General features: G+C 41.1%; 1 protein-coding gene across 2 annotated transcripts in view; it reads left to right on the top strand.

Annotated features, from left to right (window-relative positions):
- CORIN (corin, serine peptidase) overlaps positions 1 to 17,590 on the top strand; it is a gene marked incomplete at both ends in the record, with an annotated part of 202,761 nt that overhangs the window by 71,104 nt on the left and 114,067 nt on the right. For both annotated transcript variants that reach the window (XM_081088332.1, XM_081088333.1), the window contains one exon: positions 12,760 to 12,941. In XM_081088332.1, coding sequence (XP_080944458.1) covers positions 12,760 to 12,941 — 182 coding nt within the window. The remainder of the gene's footprint in view (positions 1 to 12,759; positions 12,942 to 17,590) is intronic.

Here is a 17,590-nt window from a genome sequence, read left to right on the forward strand (position 1 = left end):
GCATTGAACACTTGACATTTTGCTATTGATTTCCCCTTCAGGGGTGTTACTTTCCCACTAGCTCCTTAGCAGAAATTCTTAATATCTGTGGAAATAAATAAAATTTTTTTTATATAACCAGATGACTAGAAGTTAAAGATTGTATCTCTGTACTGTACTCAATCCCTGTGGGATTGTTATCAGGATCAAAAGCCTTTCTTCAAATGGTCTTTTTCAAAAGCACTCTGCTTTTCCCCAAGTAAGGATGCTCACTGGAGTTTGGAGAATTTATCTGGCAACTGCAGAGAATGCACTTGAAAGATTGGGGGCAGATAAGACCTGATTCAAACTATACTAGTAGCTCAGCTAGTTGTCAATTATAGGACCTTGGGAACTTTTGTTAGCCCTGCTGACCATCGGTTTCCTCGTCTCTGTAATGATGCTGATCATACTCACTTCACAGAGTTTGTGTTCATTAGACAATGATTTATGTAACACACTCATACATGGTCTGCACTATCTGGCACACAGTAACTTCTCCATAAATAATAAGCACTATCATTGGTGGAGTACTCAAAGATGGCATATGAGTTTCTGGGAGGGTATAAACCTCATCGGCTCTTTCAGATATGCAAGATTTTCATATTTTTCTCACACTTCCCACCTACTAATTTTCTACTTAGGTGCCAAAGTGATAATACAAAAATGTAAATTAGCCCAGGGCAGTATGGCTCAGTTGGTTGGAGCATCATCCCATATACCGAAAGGCACATACCCAGGTTGTGGGTTTGATCCCCAGTCAGCGTGTGTACAGGAGGCAACTGATGGACGTTTATGTGTTTCTCTCTCTCTCCCTCACCCTTCCTCTCTCTCTCAAATCAATAAAAACACCATCTCGGGTAAGGATTAACCCCCCCACAAATTACATGATGCCATTCCCCTGCCGCTACTCCTTTTAGGACTTTGCATTAGACACAGGTTACAAGCTCACCTCCTTGCCATGGCTTGGAAGCCTTCCTTGCTCCTCTAGTGTCATCAGCCTTGCCCCAGCTGCACTGACTTTTCTACTTCTCAAAAATGCCAACTTCTTTCTCATTTCAATTGTACATGTTGTTTCCTTTGCCTTTAAGGATCTATCCCCTCACACTAAGCCCTCTGCTCAACAGACAGCTCTGCAAAGAAACCTTCTATGACCACCCTCGGTGGTCCTCCTGTTATCTTTCACTGAAGCCTGACTGTGTCCATTTTTGCTTCTGTGTATGTCATCTCTCTTAATAAGCTCCACAGTGTCAGAGAACTTGACTTTGTACATCATTCTGTCCTCAGGGTTCAGAACAGCGGCCAACATGTAGTAGGTGCTCAATAAATTTTTGTAGGAATAAATAAATAACTCTTCAGTTAGGGAGGCCTTCTAAATGTTTAGGTAAATGGGAGTTCAAACATATTGACCATAGTTGTACATGGCTTAGTTTAATTGATATGCTCCTGAAAGTTCATGTATAAATCAAATGTTCTACATATAAAATGAATTACAGTCTTAAATGGAGTTACATGATATTCCCAGAAATGATTTAGCTTCTTTGTGAGTGAACTTCAGTTGGCAGAACAACCAGCTAAAATATAGGAACTTGCTCTTTTCAAGCTATCAAAATCCTGCATCTAATAGATGAGGAAGCACTACATTGTTCCTGAGGATTGGCTTGGGGATCAGCACTCTCTTTCTAATATTGCCTACTTCACACTCAGTGAAAAAGACGTTAGGTCAACTGTAGTTGGAAATCTTAGACTTAAGGTTTAGATAAAGAGCAGAAACACAACTATTATAAAGTGTCTAGAGAATAATGACCAAGATCACAATTCAAAATCTGTTCCTGTGAAGAATGGCTGAGGGGCCTGGAGTAGTAAAGCCCAGGATGCACCATGGCTGTCCTTGGGGTTCTGGGCCATGGCCTGGAAGAGGGGGCACACCTTTCTGTATGCTCCTACAGAACCAATCATTGAAACTCACCGAGAAATAAATTCTCATTCAACTAAAGTAAGAACTTATGGATACTAAATTTGTCTACATATTGAATTGTCTCAGGAAATGATGAGTTATTATCACTGGAGGTATTTAAACCGACTGATGAGAACTTACTGGAGACATTTCAGCAAAGAATCCAGCTTATTTCAGTAATTAATTTTCTGTTCAACTCAGGGCCAGTCCATTCATGATGGCCCATGGCACTTGATTGAGGAGTTCTAAACACTTACGGGGAAAAAAGATTAGCCCTGGCCAGTGTGGCTCAGTTGGTTAGAACATTGTTCCCTGCACTGAAGAGTCTTGGGTTTGATTCCTGGTCAGGGCACATACCCAGGTTGCAGGTCTGGTGGTCGTGGTGTGTGTGAGAGGCAACTGATATCTCTCTCTCTCTCTCTCTCTCTCTCTCTCTCTCTCTCTCTCTCTCTCTCTCCCTCTTTCCTACCCTCCCTCCCTTCCCCTTCTTCTTTCTCTAGAATCAATGAAAAACGTCCTTGGGTGATGACTTAAAAAAAAAGATTAAATTTGCCATCCCTTTTCTAAAGGATACTTTATATTTGCATTGGGAAAAATAGTGAGAGAATCCAGTGGGGCTTTGTGGTGGGTTGTGTTGACACCCATGGAGAGATCTAGTAATGACAGATGGTCTCCTAGCCGCCTTCAGAAAGGATGGGCTGCATTTACTGCAGGACTTCTGTTTTGCCACGTTGGGTTTGCTGATTGAGACCGTGCCTCCCAAAGCCCTCTTTCTCTCTATTTGACTCTCAGGTTCTTTCCTAAATAAATGTGAAGTGTTCAGAGTGTATCATGTTGGGGAGGTGAATCTGCTCGGAACGCATGCGAGTCTCAGGCACCTTGCCTGGTGCTCAGAGTTCAACAATTCATGGTGGAAAATAGAACTTCAGATCTGTCAAGATCTGTCCCCCGTCACCCCGTTTCTCACACCTACGTCTGTGAGTTTTGATTTTAAAATTCTGATAATAAATCAAGATTGTAATTCTGCTATGTTACTATCTTCCATTTGCCTTGGTTCATCTTTTTAAGCTTTTGCTTTTGCTAATCTCCTGGTGGGTAACTCGGAGTCCTAGGCATATTTTTGTTTCAGCCACTAGAGAAGAAGAAGAGAAATGTTAAGAGAAACAAGAGAGATATTGAGAATTGCCTTTGGGAAGGCACAATTTGTTCATTTCCTATCAATGCCCTAGTCACCCTTTCAGAAGCGGCGGAGCTTCCTAGAAAAAGGATCCTGCACGCCAGCTCTCATTACTTAAAGTTACTGTAGAAGTTTCCCGTCACTTCAAACACACAATTGAGTCGGTGTTCCTGTTGCGACTCCATCATATTACTAAGGATGCCCATAATATGAGATGGCCTCTAGCTGAATAGTCCAAATGGGCGTCTAAGTTGTTATTGGAATGAATTTTCAAAGCTTTGCTCTATGAGAATTATAAAGCCTCTCCCTCACCATCCAATTTATCCTCAGAATTTCTACTGCTGCATATTGTTATATTGCCACACTACTTTTGAATTGAATTTTACTGATAATGTTTTAGTAAAAAAGTAACAAAATTGCCTTCCTGTAATGTAATTTAGAAGGCTTACTGTGTTCTTAAATATGTTATTTTATAAGACAGCATGTACCAATCTCCCATGTAAATGCAGCCCCGAAATCATCTAAAAAGCACTTGGAAAATATAATTTGATTTAAAACATTTCTTTGAAGAATTCAGGAATTATATAAAGTCAGCATAAGCTTTTTTATTACTTTTTTCTAAATGGAGAATAATTACATACTGTTACTTTCTTTTACTAAAGATTTTATCTATGTCCCAAGAACTCTATGGTGTCACAAATAAATGCAAACATTCTAGCATTACATTTTTTATCATCATAATTTTTTTTAAAAATTATATACATCAGTAGGCAAATAAAAAAGGTATGCTTTGTTGCTATTACCAACTAACTATTCTGAAAGTCATTTGTGGCTTACTTACTGATTCTACCTGCTGACCTAGAAATAGCAGTCTTTATTATTATTATTATTATTATTATTATTATTATTAATCCTCACCAGAGGATATGTTTATTGATGAGAGAGGGAGTAAGAGAGAGAAACATCAATGTGAAAGAGAAACATCGATTGGTTGCCTCCTGTACACACCCACAGGGGATTGAACCCACAGCCTTTTGTTGTACAGGACGATGCTCCAACCAGCTGAGCCACCGGCTGGGGCACCAGCAGCCTTTTTAGCCACACCAGTGCCGGCCACCCGCTGTTCAGGTGCTCAGTTGTATCACAGTTCCTTTTCAACCTCATTCAACCTCCAGCAACACAAGTTGAAAAATGCTTTCTGGCATTTTATATAAAATATCAATGATAAGTAAGGTTCCACTTTATGAGCCAAAAATGGCTCCTTGTGGGGGTAATAGAGTCAGATAACTCCTGGAACTATTATTTTACAAAGATGTAAAGCTAGAGAATCAGGCCATGAGGCTCAAGTCTTTCTGAAAATGCCTTGTCACATCACTGACAGTTTCTCAAGCACACGTATTTCATCGAGCTCAGTGAATTAGTATGTTGACTTTTCACCTCAATAATTCCTTGGTATGACGTGGATGTGGCTAGAATTTAGATTTAAAACTTGTGACTCAATTCATTCAAACATCTGTACTGAAGGCATCATTTCATGATGTACAAAAATCAAAACAGCTGCAAAAATAATTTAACAATTGCAAGTTTCTTTGGTGATTTGTTAATCCTCTATCCCATGGGCCCTGGTAAGTATGCCAAGTATTAATGAGAATCAGGTTCACGTTGGTTAGAAGGGTATAGAATTTATATGCTCTTTCAAGGGTGGTTGTGTGGTTTTACATTATTCACACCCATCTTAATTTAAGCTGTGTTTATCTGTTGGTATTTCCTCGAGTTTCTGTTTTACGGGTGACACCCTGCTCTTGGCCTCTAAGTGAGACATTTAATTGTAGGGCTTTCACCCATAGCAATTTTACTGACATTTTTCTCTGACATGGGAATTATTTCAGGACTGAACAGCATGTGTAGAATTTGCTGACACGAAGGGAGAGATCAGGTGAGCAGGGACGCGTGAGCTCCTGTACAGACCGATTAAGTTGGGAGTCGGTAGTGATGGCTCTGCTCTTGACTTTGCTACGGATAGCTTTGTTCTAAGCAGGCCACCACATTATTCTTGGACTGTAATTCATTCATTTTTCCAATAAATATTTGTGGAGTGCTGACTGCACATACTAGGGATGCAGCAGCAAACAAAACAGACAAGAATCCTTGGCTAATGGAGCTTATACCATATTGGAAAGAGATAGACAATAAGCAAATCAATAGATAGCAAATAAATAAAGTAGATCAGATAGTGATAAGGGCAATGGAAAATATCCAGCAGGAAAGCTTTGGGAGAATGGGGTATGGTGGCAAGAGATGCAATTTTAAGCAGAGTGCTGTTCAGGAAAACCTCACTAAGTAGATTACATTTGACCCATCGGGATGTAGGGATCTAGGAGGTGAGGGAGACCCGGATATTCTGAATGTTCTGTGGTAACTGACGTAGGTGGGAAAGAGGGCCTCATGGAGTCCGTCCTGCAAGTAGATGCAAATGTTATTGGCAAGGATGTGAGTGGTGGGGGGTAGACATAGAGAGGGTAGAGGGTCTTGCCAGGCATATGTAGAGTTTGGGAGTGAGATACCTCTCAGCTTCTGACATCAGCTCATTCAAAAGGGATATCAGAAAGTTATCAATTTATTTATTCTCTTATCAAGCACATACTAGCACCTACAATGTGCCAGGCACATAGTTTGATGCGGGAGGTGTAGAGATGAAGAGCACACAGTTCTGCCTTTGAGAGATTCCCTAATAATAGGGAACCAGACACGAAAACACTGAAATGGCTGGACAATGTGAACAGCTTACAAGGTGTGGGAGTAATGCAGAGAGGAAGGAAGAACTCTTTTCATCTGGCATTGTTAGAAATGGCTGCTTCCAGAGAGGTGGTAACAGCTACACTGGGTTTTAGAGGATGAATAGAAGTTTGCTGTGTGGAAAAGGTGGGAAAAGAAGGCATGTTAGGTAGAGTAACAGCCTAGATCTATTATATATTAGGGAAACTAGTTTAATTTTGCTAGAACATAAAATGGGGCAAGAACAATTGGATTTGAAGATGTAAAATTAGCAGGACTTCATGATTAATTACACATAAATGGTGGGGTTGAGGGTGAGGCAAAGGTTTTGGGACTTGAGGACTTGGGTAGGTGGTATTACCACCAACAAAATTAGGCATGTCAGAGGAGTGGTGGTTGTGGTGGTGCTGGGAGATAATGAGTTAATATTGTCTCGATCCGGTTCAAGAAGTGCAAGACAGTAATTTCCTTTCAGTGGAGATAAAAACAGCTTTCCTTCTGTAGGAGGTGCCATGATTTATACATTCATGCCAGTGGTACACTGGTAAACTGGCTCCCTGAAAACAAAACAAAACTGTCGTTTGTAGCATTTACTGATTTCCGTGGTGGATTTCACAGAAAAGATTTCAAGCTAACAAGAGTTAAACAATTTATAGCACACCACTACATTTTATCCCTTTACCAGTATTTGCTGAGCTCCCGCTAGGTGTGATGCATGCAGCATTACTTCTCCATATCCATTTCCCACCTTCTCCATCTGACAGGTTCTCAATGGCGACTGTTTTTGCTTTCTGTGGAGCTCAGCCCATGCCAACCACCAACAGGACATCAGAGTGTAAGAAGAGAGTCAGGTTGAGTAGTGATCCCCTAGTTTCTTCGTGGCCAGATTACCCCAGTTGCTTGCATCCTGGGGTATGGCTCCTCTCTGGCAGCCTTTCCCATGTAGCTCTCTGTATGTTTCACTAACTGCCCATTCCCTTTGTCCCTTAAGTCTGGGATGCTAACAGCAACCCGTCCCAGCATACTGCACTAACCCTGCCAGCGTCTTCGTAGGCGGCCCTTTCATGGAGGGCTCTGCATTGGTCCTACTCCAGCAGGTCATTTCTTTCCTGCTGGAACCATGGCTATTACAAATGAAAAATAATGCATAGTCCTGGTTTTTAGAGTTTCAGACCAATGTAACCCCCCAAAATACCCTGACTTCTCGCATTATTTCTCTTAAGATGTGAGACAGTGACATATTCAAACATTCCCTTGAACACTTTTCTATCTCTGTGTCTAAGGAACCTCTTTCCTACCACTCTTCTACCCCATCTTATGAGGTGTCTTCAGACCACCAGAATGTGCTGAGGCGGAAGCTGGTGTTGCTGGTCCACCCCGGAGTGAACAGGCCATCTGTGGCTTGTTTGTGTTTCCCAGCAGCGGTGATGAATGCATGTTCCTGTGTCATTCGTGGATGTATGTCCCTGTGTCATCTGTGGCTCATGTTTGTGAAGAGTGGCCAGCGAGGTGAAGCATTTTGGAGCACTGGGCGGGAGTCACAGTAACCGGCTATGTGATCTCCTTTCTGGGTTTCAGATTCCTCACCATGTAAATGGAAGAAACAGGAGTAAATGATCTTGCAAGACCCTTCCAGCATTAACGTTCTCCCCAAGACTAAGGACTGCAGCTCTAGGAGCTCCCTGTGACTTTGTAAGCATTGCTCACCGAACAGCTCAGCCTCACAAAGACAGATTCAGGAATATATTTTTTAAAAATGACTGTGTGAATGTCATCAATGAATAGTACATCTAACTCAAAAGTATGCCTCGGACCAAGCGAGATACCAAGGAAAAGTGCATCAGTTACCCACAGCTGGAAAGCACATTACCACACATTTAGCAGCTGAAAGTAGTACACAAGTATTATCTCATAGTTCCTGTGGATCTGGAATTGGTCCTCTGCTTCGGTGTCTGTCATATGGGTACAGTCAAGGTGTTAGCCAGGGTTGGGGTCTCATTTGAAGGGTCAACTGGGAAAGGATCCACTTTCACGTTCATGTGATTGTTGGAAGAATTTCAGTTTCAAAGGGCTATTGGACTGAGGGCCTTAGTTTCTAGCTGGCTGTTGGTGGAGGCTACTCTCAACTCCTTGTTATGCGGCCTCCCCAATATGGCAATGTGCTTCTTCAAAGCGAATAAGGGGGGCGGGAGTCTCTAGCAATAGAGAGCTCACCTCTTATTTATGATGGAAATGACATCCCATTACCATCTGTTGGTTGGAAACAAGTCACTAGGCCAGCCCACACTCAAAGGAAGGGGCTCACACAGGCCTGAACACCAGGAGCCAGAGGTTATTGGGGGTCCTCTTAGAGTCTGCCTGGGAGATTCTTTTTTTTTGGAGGGGGATAGTTTTAAATCCTGAGCTCTCCTAATATATTTAAGAATTAGTTTATTTGCCAAACATAAAATGTGACAATTAAATGTAACATGAGATCCTGAATGGAGATTTTTAGGGGTATTTAATTTAGTTAAAGATATTGTGCCAATGTTAGTTTCCTGGTTCTGATCATTGAACTGTAGTATAAAGTATTAGCCTTGAGGGAGCCTGGATGCAGGATATATGGTAACTTTCTATTCTATTTTCATAACTTTTCTATAGGTCAAAAGTCGTTAAAAAGTTAGAAAAAGTCATTTGTAAAATTTTAAAATTCTTAGTCATATAAGCCTACTCTGCAGCTGTGGCTTATTCAATAATTTTAACATTAGATCTTATCAGAACTTTTTTTTGCAGACGAAGTGTAAACGTTTTTGGGAGATGGAGACATGTTGTTCAAAAGGGAACAATAAAGAAAAATCTGTAATTTGGTAAATAAGTTTTAAAAATTGTTGGTAAATTTGCTTAAAACTGTATAGGTAAAATCTCCAAGTTTTTAATAGATAAATAATTTTAGAACATCCCTCCTAGTGGAAACACAATAAAAACCTCATATCATTATATAGCATAATTACTCATATAATAACTGTTTCCGGCTTAAACTTCAGTTGAAATGTGTTAGAGACTTTTGCATGATACCAAGGGCACTTCACACATCAGTTGAAAATAATCACCATTTCTAAAATAGTATTCAGATAGCCAGATCCGACCCCTGCCTGTGCTGAGCACTGTTTTCAGATGGCAGTCTGCTTGTTGCTTGGATATAGGCACTTACGTTCCAAAATAGTGTGGTCTATCTCACCCCACTGCTCCATGTGATGAAAGCAAAATACTTCAACTCCTCACAGGCAGTTGAATGTCATGCTAAACAAGAGCAAATGGCTCCTCATTTTGCTCACTGTTCAAAAGGGCTGCTGGTTATTAATACTCTCTCACTGTTTCACATGTCCTGGTCCAGCAATTTAAAGCTTATGGGCCTCTGTTGGTTACACCTCTTAGAGCTATTTGGAAACACTCTAGACATTTTTCTTAGAACCTATTTTTAGAATGGGAGGCCTAATGGTATTTTAATGTCTCTGTATATTCCCAGAACAAATTTCGAGAAGAAAATGTCTATTACCTTTTGAAATTTAGCAAAGCCGGTGGGGTTATCGCTGCTCCTCTGAGAAGCACTGTGTTAAAGGATACATTTTGATGTATGAAATGTTAGTGACAAAAGCACTGTATAAACTCAGCTCTTCCAAACCTCTCACTTTTCAAATGAGGAAACTGAGTCTTGGTGTAGGTGAACTGTTGGCACAAGATCAGGCAGTGAGGAGTGGCCATGTGAAAGTTTTAGGGTGTCAGACTTACCCTTTCATGCGGGAAGTGTCCATAGGAAAAGTCAATGAGAATGTCAGCTTAGGAGTTAAGACAGCTTTAGAACAGAAAGCAGTCTGTTGGGCCCCTACATGAAACTTCATTGCTTTTACTGTAGAGCAGCGGTTCTCAACCTGTGGGTCGCGATGCCTTTGGCAGTTGAACGACCCTTTCACAGGGGTCGCCTAAGACCATCCTGCATATCAGATATTTACATTATGATTCATAACAGTAGCAAAATTACAGTTATGAAGTAGCAACAAAAATAATTTTATGGTTGGGGATAAAAACATGAGGAACTGGCCAGAAGGTTGAGAACCACTGCTGTAGAGGATTCTGAGAAAAAATGTGGCATGATCCTAAAATATGTGGGTTCAGAGGTGAGGGAAGGTCCAGGAACCACCTGGGAGAGTTGAGCCTCCAGAGTTAGCTTTGCAGTGACCTCCCCCTCCCCGGTGTTGGATGAATTTTTCCCTCCTGTAAATGGCATCTGAAATGCCATTAATTAGAGATTCCTTGGCTTCAGCACGTCTTCTAATGATGCAAACACCTTTGGGAGGGTTAAGTGTCCATCTGTTATTATAAGTTACTCTGTGTTATTGTCATCCTTCTTCTTTGAAAGCCCAATTGCGATCTGCTCACTTGGGGAATGCAGTTTTGATTGCAGGAAAGGAAGACAATGTTTAAGAGCAAGTCATGTTCTGGTGGAGACGGCTGTCTAGTGGGGTGCTTGAGTGGGGTCCGGATGATATCAGAGACTGGGACCTGCGTCAGGGACGCAAAGGCAAAGGAAGAAATGCCGAAGTCAAGCCTTGTTGATCTTGTAGTTTTACGGTGGGCTATCTCACACCTGGAAAGGAAAAGTACATACCTTTCTCCTTCCCTTGTGTTCCATGGCCCCTTTGGCAAACACTGATCTTTGCAGCTTAACTAAGAGTTTGTAGAATGAAGGAGAACCTAATCTCTGTTTATATGGCTGGTCCACTCCGAAAGTGCCTATCAAGTTCCTAACTGCCCTTGAGTTGAGCTTTGGAACACACATTCCTGGAGTAAGAGCTGACATGTAGTAGAGTAGTTAGTAGAGTGGGTTTTAGGTCAGTCTGCCAGGGTTTGAATCCTGGCTCTGATACTCACTCCCTCAGTGATCCTGGCCAAGTCTCTTGTTTGTCCTGTGCTTCCGTTTCCTTACTTGGGTATTAGGGATGATAGTACTGGCACTTAGCACTTAGAGCTGCAGTGAGAAATGAAGGTGTCAATGGACACGAAGCACTCAGAAGAGAGTCTAGCAACGTGTAAGCTAGTGCGCAGGAATTCTATGTTCTCCACCTTCCTCAGCCATGTACCCATGTTTTAGTTGAGAAAATAGAGTCTCTAACTTCTCTGGAATGAGATAGAAAATGTTATTGAAGTGATACGTTCTTAGTCCTATAAATACCCAATATATTTCCTGAATGGCAGTCAGGTATTCTTTTTACACCAGGATACTTGCCTGGAGCAGGTCGACATGTTTTATGCCTTAAGCCTAATCTTTCAAGTGCAAAACCTATTGTTCTACATGTTCACTAACAAATTTAATGACATATTGATGTCGATAGATAGCTATGTGAATATCAGGACTCTAAAAGATATTCAGTTTTGGTCCTGGCTAGGTAGCTCAGTTGGTCCTGATATGCCAATGTTGCAGGTTCAATCCCTGGTTAGGGCACAAAATCAACCAATGAATGCATAACGAGGTGGAATAACAAATCTCTTTCTTCTCTCTCTCTCTCTCTCTCTCTCTCTCTCTCTCTCTCTCTCTCTCTCTCTCCCTGTCATAAAATAAAACCATTCAGTTTTAACACAAGTTCCTAAGCTTCAGATTATGAGGTCAAAGGTACTCGTATATGAAGGAAATTGCTGAGTATGCCTTTTCCACATTTTTATGTATAAAAAGATCTCTCTCCCAAGAGAGATCCTGTTTGATCAAGGAACTCTTAAAGCCCAATTATTAGGTCCTTATATGAGCATAGACAATATAGAACAGTAGATAGAGTGTGGACTGAAAGAAGAAACATCTGGATGCTCTTCCCATTTCTTCCATTAAGAAGCTATGTGACCTTCAGTCAATCCCAGAATCAGGTCCTGTCTCAAATGAAGGGTTTGAACGCGGTGTTGTTTAAGGTTTCTCACAGATCTAATATTGTGTGGCTCTGAAACATGTTCGTGACACTACATTGGCGAAGTGTGTGCTTTGCTTTGACTGACATGTAGATTTTCTATCCCAGTTTTTTTTTTTTTTTAAATCATTTGAAATGCTCACCAGCCAGGGTGAGAGATGCAGTCTGTAGCTGCAAAATAGAAAAAGCCACCTGAGTCACTGAGCGCTGGAGCCAGAGTGTTTGATGGCGTGTCAGTGAATAAAGGCAAGCTCCGGGCATCGTTTCTCTTACCATTAATAGACAGTTGCCTGCATTTTTCTATTTTGCAGAAGATAAAATAGAAATCTGAGAAGATAAGTAACTTTATAAACTGTCGATAAATGCATTGCTTATACTAGTACCTGCAAGTAAATAACCGAGTTGCCACTGGTCTTTATGTGTCTTTTCCAGGGAGGCAGTGGAAATGAAGGAGCAGCTTTCTCTCTGCCTCTCAGGGATACTTTGAATTTCTCAAAGGGAAGAACAGAAATGAGATGAACCTATTTTGTGACCTACTTCTGCCTTTCCCATTTGGGGGGCCTTTATTTCCAGGTTCATTTACTCCTTTTGGCATTAAGTAGAGCTCCTTTTGGATTGACAGGTTTACGTTAACACCTCAAACCTAAGAAGAAATATACTGGGGGAGTCAGTGCTTCAACAGGAGATCAATGATATATTATGGAACTGGCTTATTCCCTCTAGAACCAGGACATTAGGCTGTCTGACACTTGTTATAGGATTGGATGTAGAAATTTAAGTTGTTGACATAGTGAATATGAATTAAGATAATATTACAGCCCTCATGGCCAACTTTCATTTCAGTATTATTTCGAGAAGCAGTCTATAAACATATTCATTTTCACTTTTCTCTTTTCTTCTAGACATGGACTCCTGCCCTGTCGGTCCTTCTGTGAGGCTGCAAAAGAGGGCTGCGAGTCAGTCCTGGGGATGGTGAACGCCTCCTGGCCCAATTTCCTCAAATGCTCCCAGTTTAGAAACCAACTCGAAAGCAACAACATCAGCAGGACTTGCTTCTCACCAGAGCAGGAAAAAGGAAAGCAATGTAGGTATCTGTGTTTCACTGCATTTTTAACAGTTGTAATTGGACTGTACCATTCATACAAGGGTGCATACAAATAATGTGTACAGTGCAATAACTTTCATCAAAGTGACCAGACCTATGCAATCTAGATCTGGATCAAGAAGGAGAATCTGATCAGCATCCCAGAAACGCTCTCGAGGGCTCTCCAAGTAGCCTCGCCCTCCCAAAAGAACCTCTCCCCTGACTTCTAGCTCGTTAGGTAGTTCTGCCTGTTTCTTAACTTGGTATCAATGGAGTCATACCGTATGTACTCCTTTTGTATCTAGCCGCCTTTGCTCAGCATTATGTTTAAGAGATCCATTATGGTTTCATCTTCGTGTGGTTTACTCATTCTCGTTGTTGTATAGTATTCTAAGATATTATTATATCGCAATGCATTTTTCTTGTTGATGGACATTTGAGTTGTTTCTGGCTACTATGAATAGTGATACTATGACTATTCTTGTTCATGTCTTTGATTGGCTATGTATTTGTTCAGCAAAAGAGTTTTTAAAGTGGTTGTAGCAATTTATACACTTACGAGCCATGTGTGAAAATGGCAGTGGCTCGAAATCTTCCCCAACACTGTAGTATCGCCTTTTTCATTTTGGCAATTCTGATAATAGTATTATGGTATCTCTTTGTGGTTTTAAATTGCATTTCTTGATGAATTTAATTGAATTTTCACAAATTTTTTATTTGAGTATCTCTTTTAGCAAAGTGTCCAAATATTTTGCCCATTTTTTAATCGAGTAGTCTGCCTTTGTCCTCGACTTATACTTCTTTATGCATTCTGGATATGCAGTCTATGGGTATATGTATTGTGAAGAGTTCCCACTCTGTGGCTTCCCTTTTCTCCCTCTTCTTAATGCCTATGATGGAATAGAAGGTCTTACTTTTAATGGGTCTACATTATTGCTCACTTGTGGTCCTCAGCTTTCTATTTTTTTAAAATATATTTTTATTGATTTCAGAGAGGAAGGGAGAGGGAGAGAGAGATAGAAACATTAATGATGAGAGAGAATCATGGATTGGCTGCCTCCTGCACACTCCCCACTGGGGATCGAGCCCACAACTTAGGCATGTGCCCTTGATGGGAATAGAACCTGGGACCCTTTAGTCCACAGGTCGATGCTCTATTCACTGAGCCAAACCAGCTAGGGCATCCTCAGCTTTCTAGACTCTCCTGCTCCAGTGTATAGGAGTCTCTTTCTAAATTACTAGGGAGGCTCTTTGGCTTTCACACTTGAGTTACAGTTGCCTGTAACTTTGAGTTATCTTTTTCTGGGACATTGATTCTCAACAGTAAGCTATCCAATCCATTGTCCTTATAGTTACGTCTCAAACACTTGGTAAGTTACCCCATTCAGTGCATTCCTTTCCATAGGCATACTGTTCCAATTCACCTCTGTTGAGGGTTTTAAAAATTGGACCACCTCCTGATGCCAGGGAATGTCTATCGCCACTTAGCCATCAATGATGTTAACTTCTCTACCATCCCAGCATGTGATCCAGATCAAGAACCCCATCATATCACCTCCTTTCTTGGACCACTCCTGGGACTGTCACAAGTTGAGGTTTCCAGAAGCAGCCACTGAGATGGAGTGTGTTGTACAGGGTAGTTTAGGTAAAGGAGAGAGGGAAAGCAGGATTGGGCAGAGGGGAATGTTAAAATAAGATCCAGGCTCATAAAAGCCTCAGCTAAATCCGGGGGGAGCTGTGGGGCACATGTGGCCTGCGAGAGCTGTTCCATATTGGGCCAAGATAGCTTGTCTTTACAGTGTTGTGCCGCGTAATGACGCTTTGGTCAATGACGGACCTCACATACAACAATGATCCCATAAGACTTAATGCAGCTAAAAGACTCCTATCACCTCTAACCGTCATAACATCATTTCGGGGCATTACTCACATGTTTGTGGTGATGCTGCTGTAAGCAAACATACTGCGCTTCCTGTTGTATAAAAGAATAGCACATACAATTATGATAATAAATGACTATGTGTAACTGCTTTATTTGCTATACTATACTTTTTATTATTATTTTAGAGTGTACAGTTTCTACTTATAAAAAAAAAAAACTAGAGGCCCAGTGCACAAATTTGTGCACAGGTGGGGTCCGGCCAGCCCGTCCCAATCGGGGCCAATCGGACCGGGCTGGCCGGGGAGAGGGGCCACGGGTGGTTGGTGGGCCGGCCCCACTCCCTGGTCGAACTCCCGGTGGTTGAACTCCGATTTTTGCTGTAAACCAATGTGCCGAGTTACTCCAACAGCAGCCTCAGACATCTCGTGTTTACCATGTCTCTTGCTTGCATCACTTTCTCTTGTGCTTGATTTAATCTCTTGTTGTTTGTACAGGCACATGCTGTACAGATTTGTAGCCTGGAAGCAATAGGCTATTACATCTAGCCGAGGTGTGTAGCAGGCTGTACTGTCTAGGTTTGTATAAGTGCACTCTATGATGTTCACACAAGGATGAAGTTGCCTCAGGATGCATTTCTCAGATGCATCCTTAGGCAACTGTTGTTAAGCTGGGCATAACTGTATACCCCCCTCACTCAGTCACTGGATGTGGTGCTTTCTGGGAAGGGTGTGCCTTGGGTGAGGCAGCTCTCTGCAGCTGAGGCAGAGCTTGAAGAATGGGCTAGAGGCTGTTGGCTGACAGTGGGGGAGACAAATTCTCTCCTGAATGGTAGGCACATAGAGTGTGAACAAGTCTCCTGATCCAGTCCGAGACTGAGCTGATTTTGCTGTGTTTATCAGGCATGTTAATACGACTCCATGTACCTCTGGTTTGTTTCCATTCTGAGGGAGCGCTTCTCCCGTGGGCCCCACTGAGAAACAGACATCTCCTGCACTCCGCTCCTCCATGGCAGTCCCAAATGCTCATGTTTTTCTGCTGAGGACGACAGCATTGCTGGAATTTCCACTGCACTTTGCAGAGGTTTTCTGCTGAGCTCTTTAGCTTCTTCTTTTCTGATAAATTATAGTCAATTTATTTTGTATTATTCTCACTATGACCCATCACCTATTCATAGGTTTTCTCTTTAATCATAGGATAATATATTTCATAGCTTTTTAGAGCTGGGATGGACTTTTGTTGTTGTTGTTGTTGTTAATCCTTACCTGAGGATATTTTTCTATTGATTTTTTTTCCACTTATTTATTTATTTAGCTTCTTGTTCTTTGTGGCAAATGCCTTGAGGGGAAACCCCTAAATGCCTTAAGGGGAATCCTTCCCATGGGCCACTTGTCTGTGTCTCCTTTCTCACTGCTTATTTGACCCCTCACTAAAATACTAATTTTTTTTTCAGCACTAAAATGCTAATTTTTTTTTTTTTTTGCAGCACTAAAATGCTAATTTTTGTTTCTCTACCCCTGTGGGATTGCCAAAGCTCTACTGACTTCTTTACCTGTTTGCAGTGGCCCAATGTCCAGATTCTCAGTTTCTAGCACTATGACAAGAATCAGCAAGTCCCGTAAGACAAAGAGCACTGCAGAACCTCGGCTGTTTTTCCTGCGGTTATCTTCTCTCTGAGGTCTCAGCCACTCACCTCCTACCAGTCTCACCAGCTGCCAGATGCCTTTAAATAGATGTTTCTTGTGTTTTATCTGGCTCTTCTGGTTTTACGGTGAGGGCATTGACCTGTCACAAGTTACTACATCGTAGCCAAAAGTAGAAGCTTGTTTTATTTCTTTTTAGCACAGTCTGTAGTAGAGGTCTGCTGCTAAATTAGGATTCCCTCCAAAAGATGGTAGCTAGCAACAAGCCATCAGAGGGATGGGTGAGTGTTTGTATATGAAAGGGAAGTCTCTCAAATCTCTTGTCATCCATCTACTTTTGCCCCTTTTTTTGGTAAGAACACTTTATCAGTGGTCTTTTGGACAATGTAGCACGTTGATAGAGGACTTAAGAATCCACAGAGTAAATGTGAAAATGAACTGATGGTCAAAAAGTACTAGTTCTTGAAAATCAAAATAACATTCGTAGTCTTTAGTAGCTCAAGCTGAAATGCCACTTAATATAGGTTCTCCAGATATCAGAAGATATTACAAATCTTCTGATCTTGGAAAAGATTGATGATCCACTTATATTTGAAAACTTGTGTTTAAAGAAAATAGAAATTTCCTAAGTACATTCATCTGAGATTCTCTACTCGTCATAGTCTTTTTAGAATTATTGGTTATAATATTTTTCCATGCAGACTTAATTCCACCAGGATGCTAGCCATCATATATATGTTCATAATACACGTATTAGGGATAAAGCTACTGCTAGTTATGATCTTTGTGTGTATATAAAATTTTAATTTCTAGCACATACACATAGTTATTAAAATATGTTTATGTACTAAGAATATACTCTATGCTAACTAAAAATGTACTTATCATAGAATATAGTCATAATCATATAAGGGTTTATGCTGTAGGGCCACATAACTATAACCCATGAAGTCCTTTTCTCATTTTTTTTGTTTATTCAGTGAGTATTAATTGAGTACCTACTCTGTCCAGAGCATTAAACCAGGAAATCTGAAGAAATAAAAGTAATTACAGTATTCATAAAATTAATTTATACCTGTCCAGTGTGGTAGTTCTCAACAAGGGATGATTTTGTAGCCTCCACCTGG

This window comes from Myotis nattereri (genome assembly GCF_964212035.1).
Source record: "Myotis nattereri genome assembly, chromosome: 1".
In the NCBI taxonomy this organism is placed as follows: domain Eukaryota; kingdom Metazoa; phylum Chordata; class Mammalia; order Chiroptera; family Vespertilionidae; genus Myotis; species Myotis nattereri.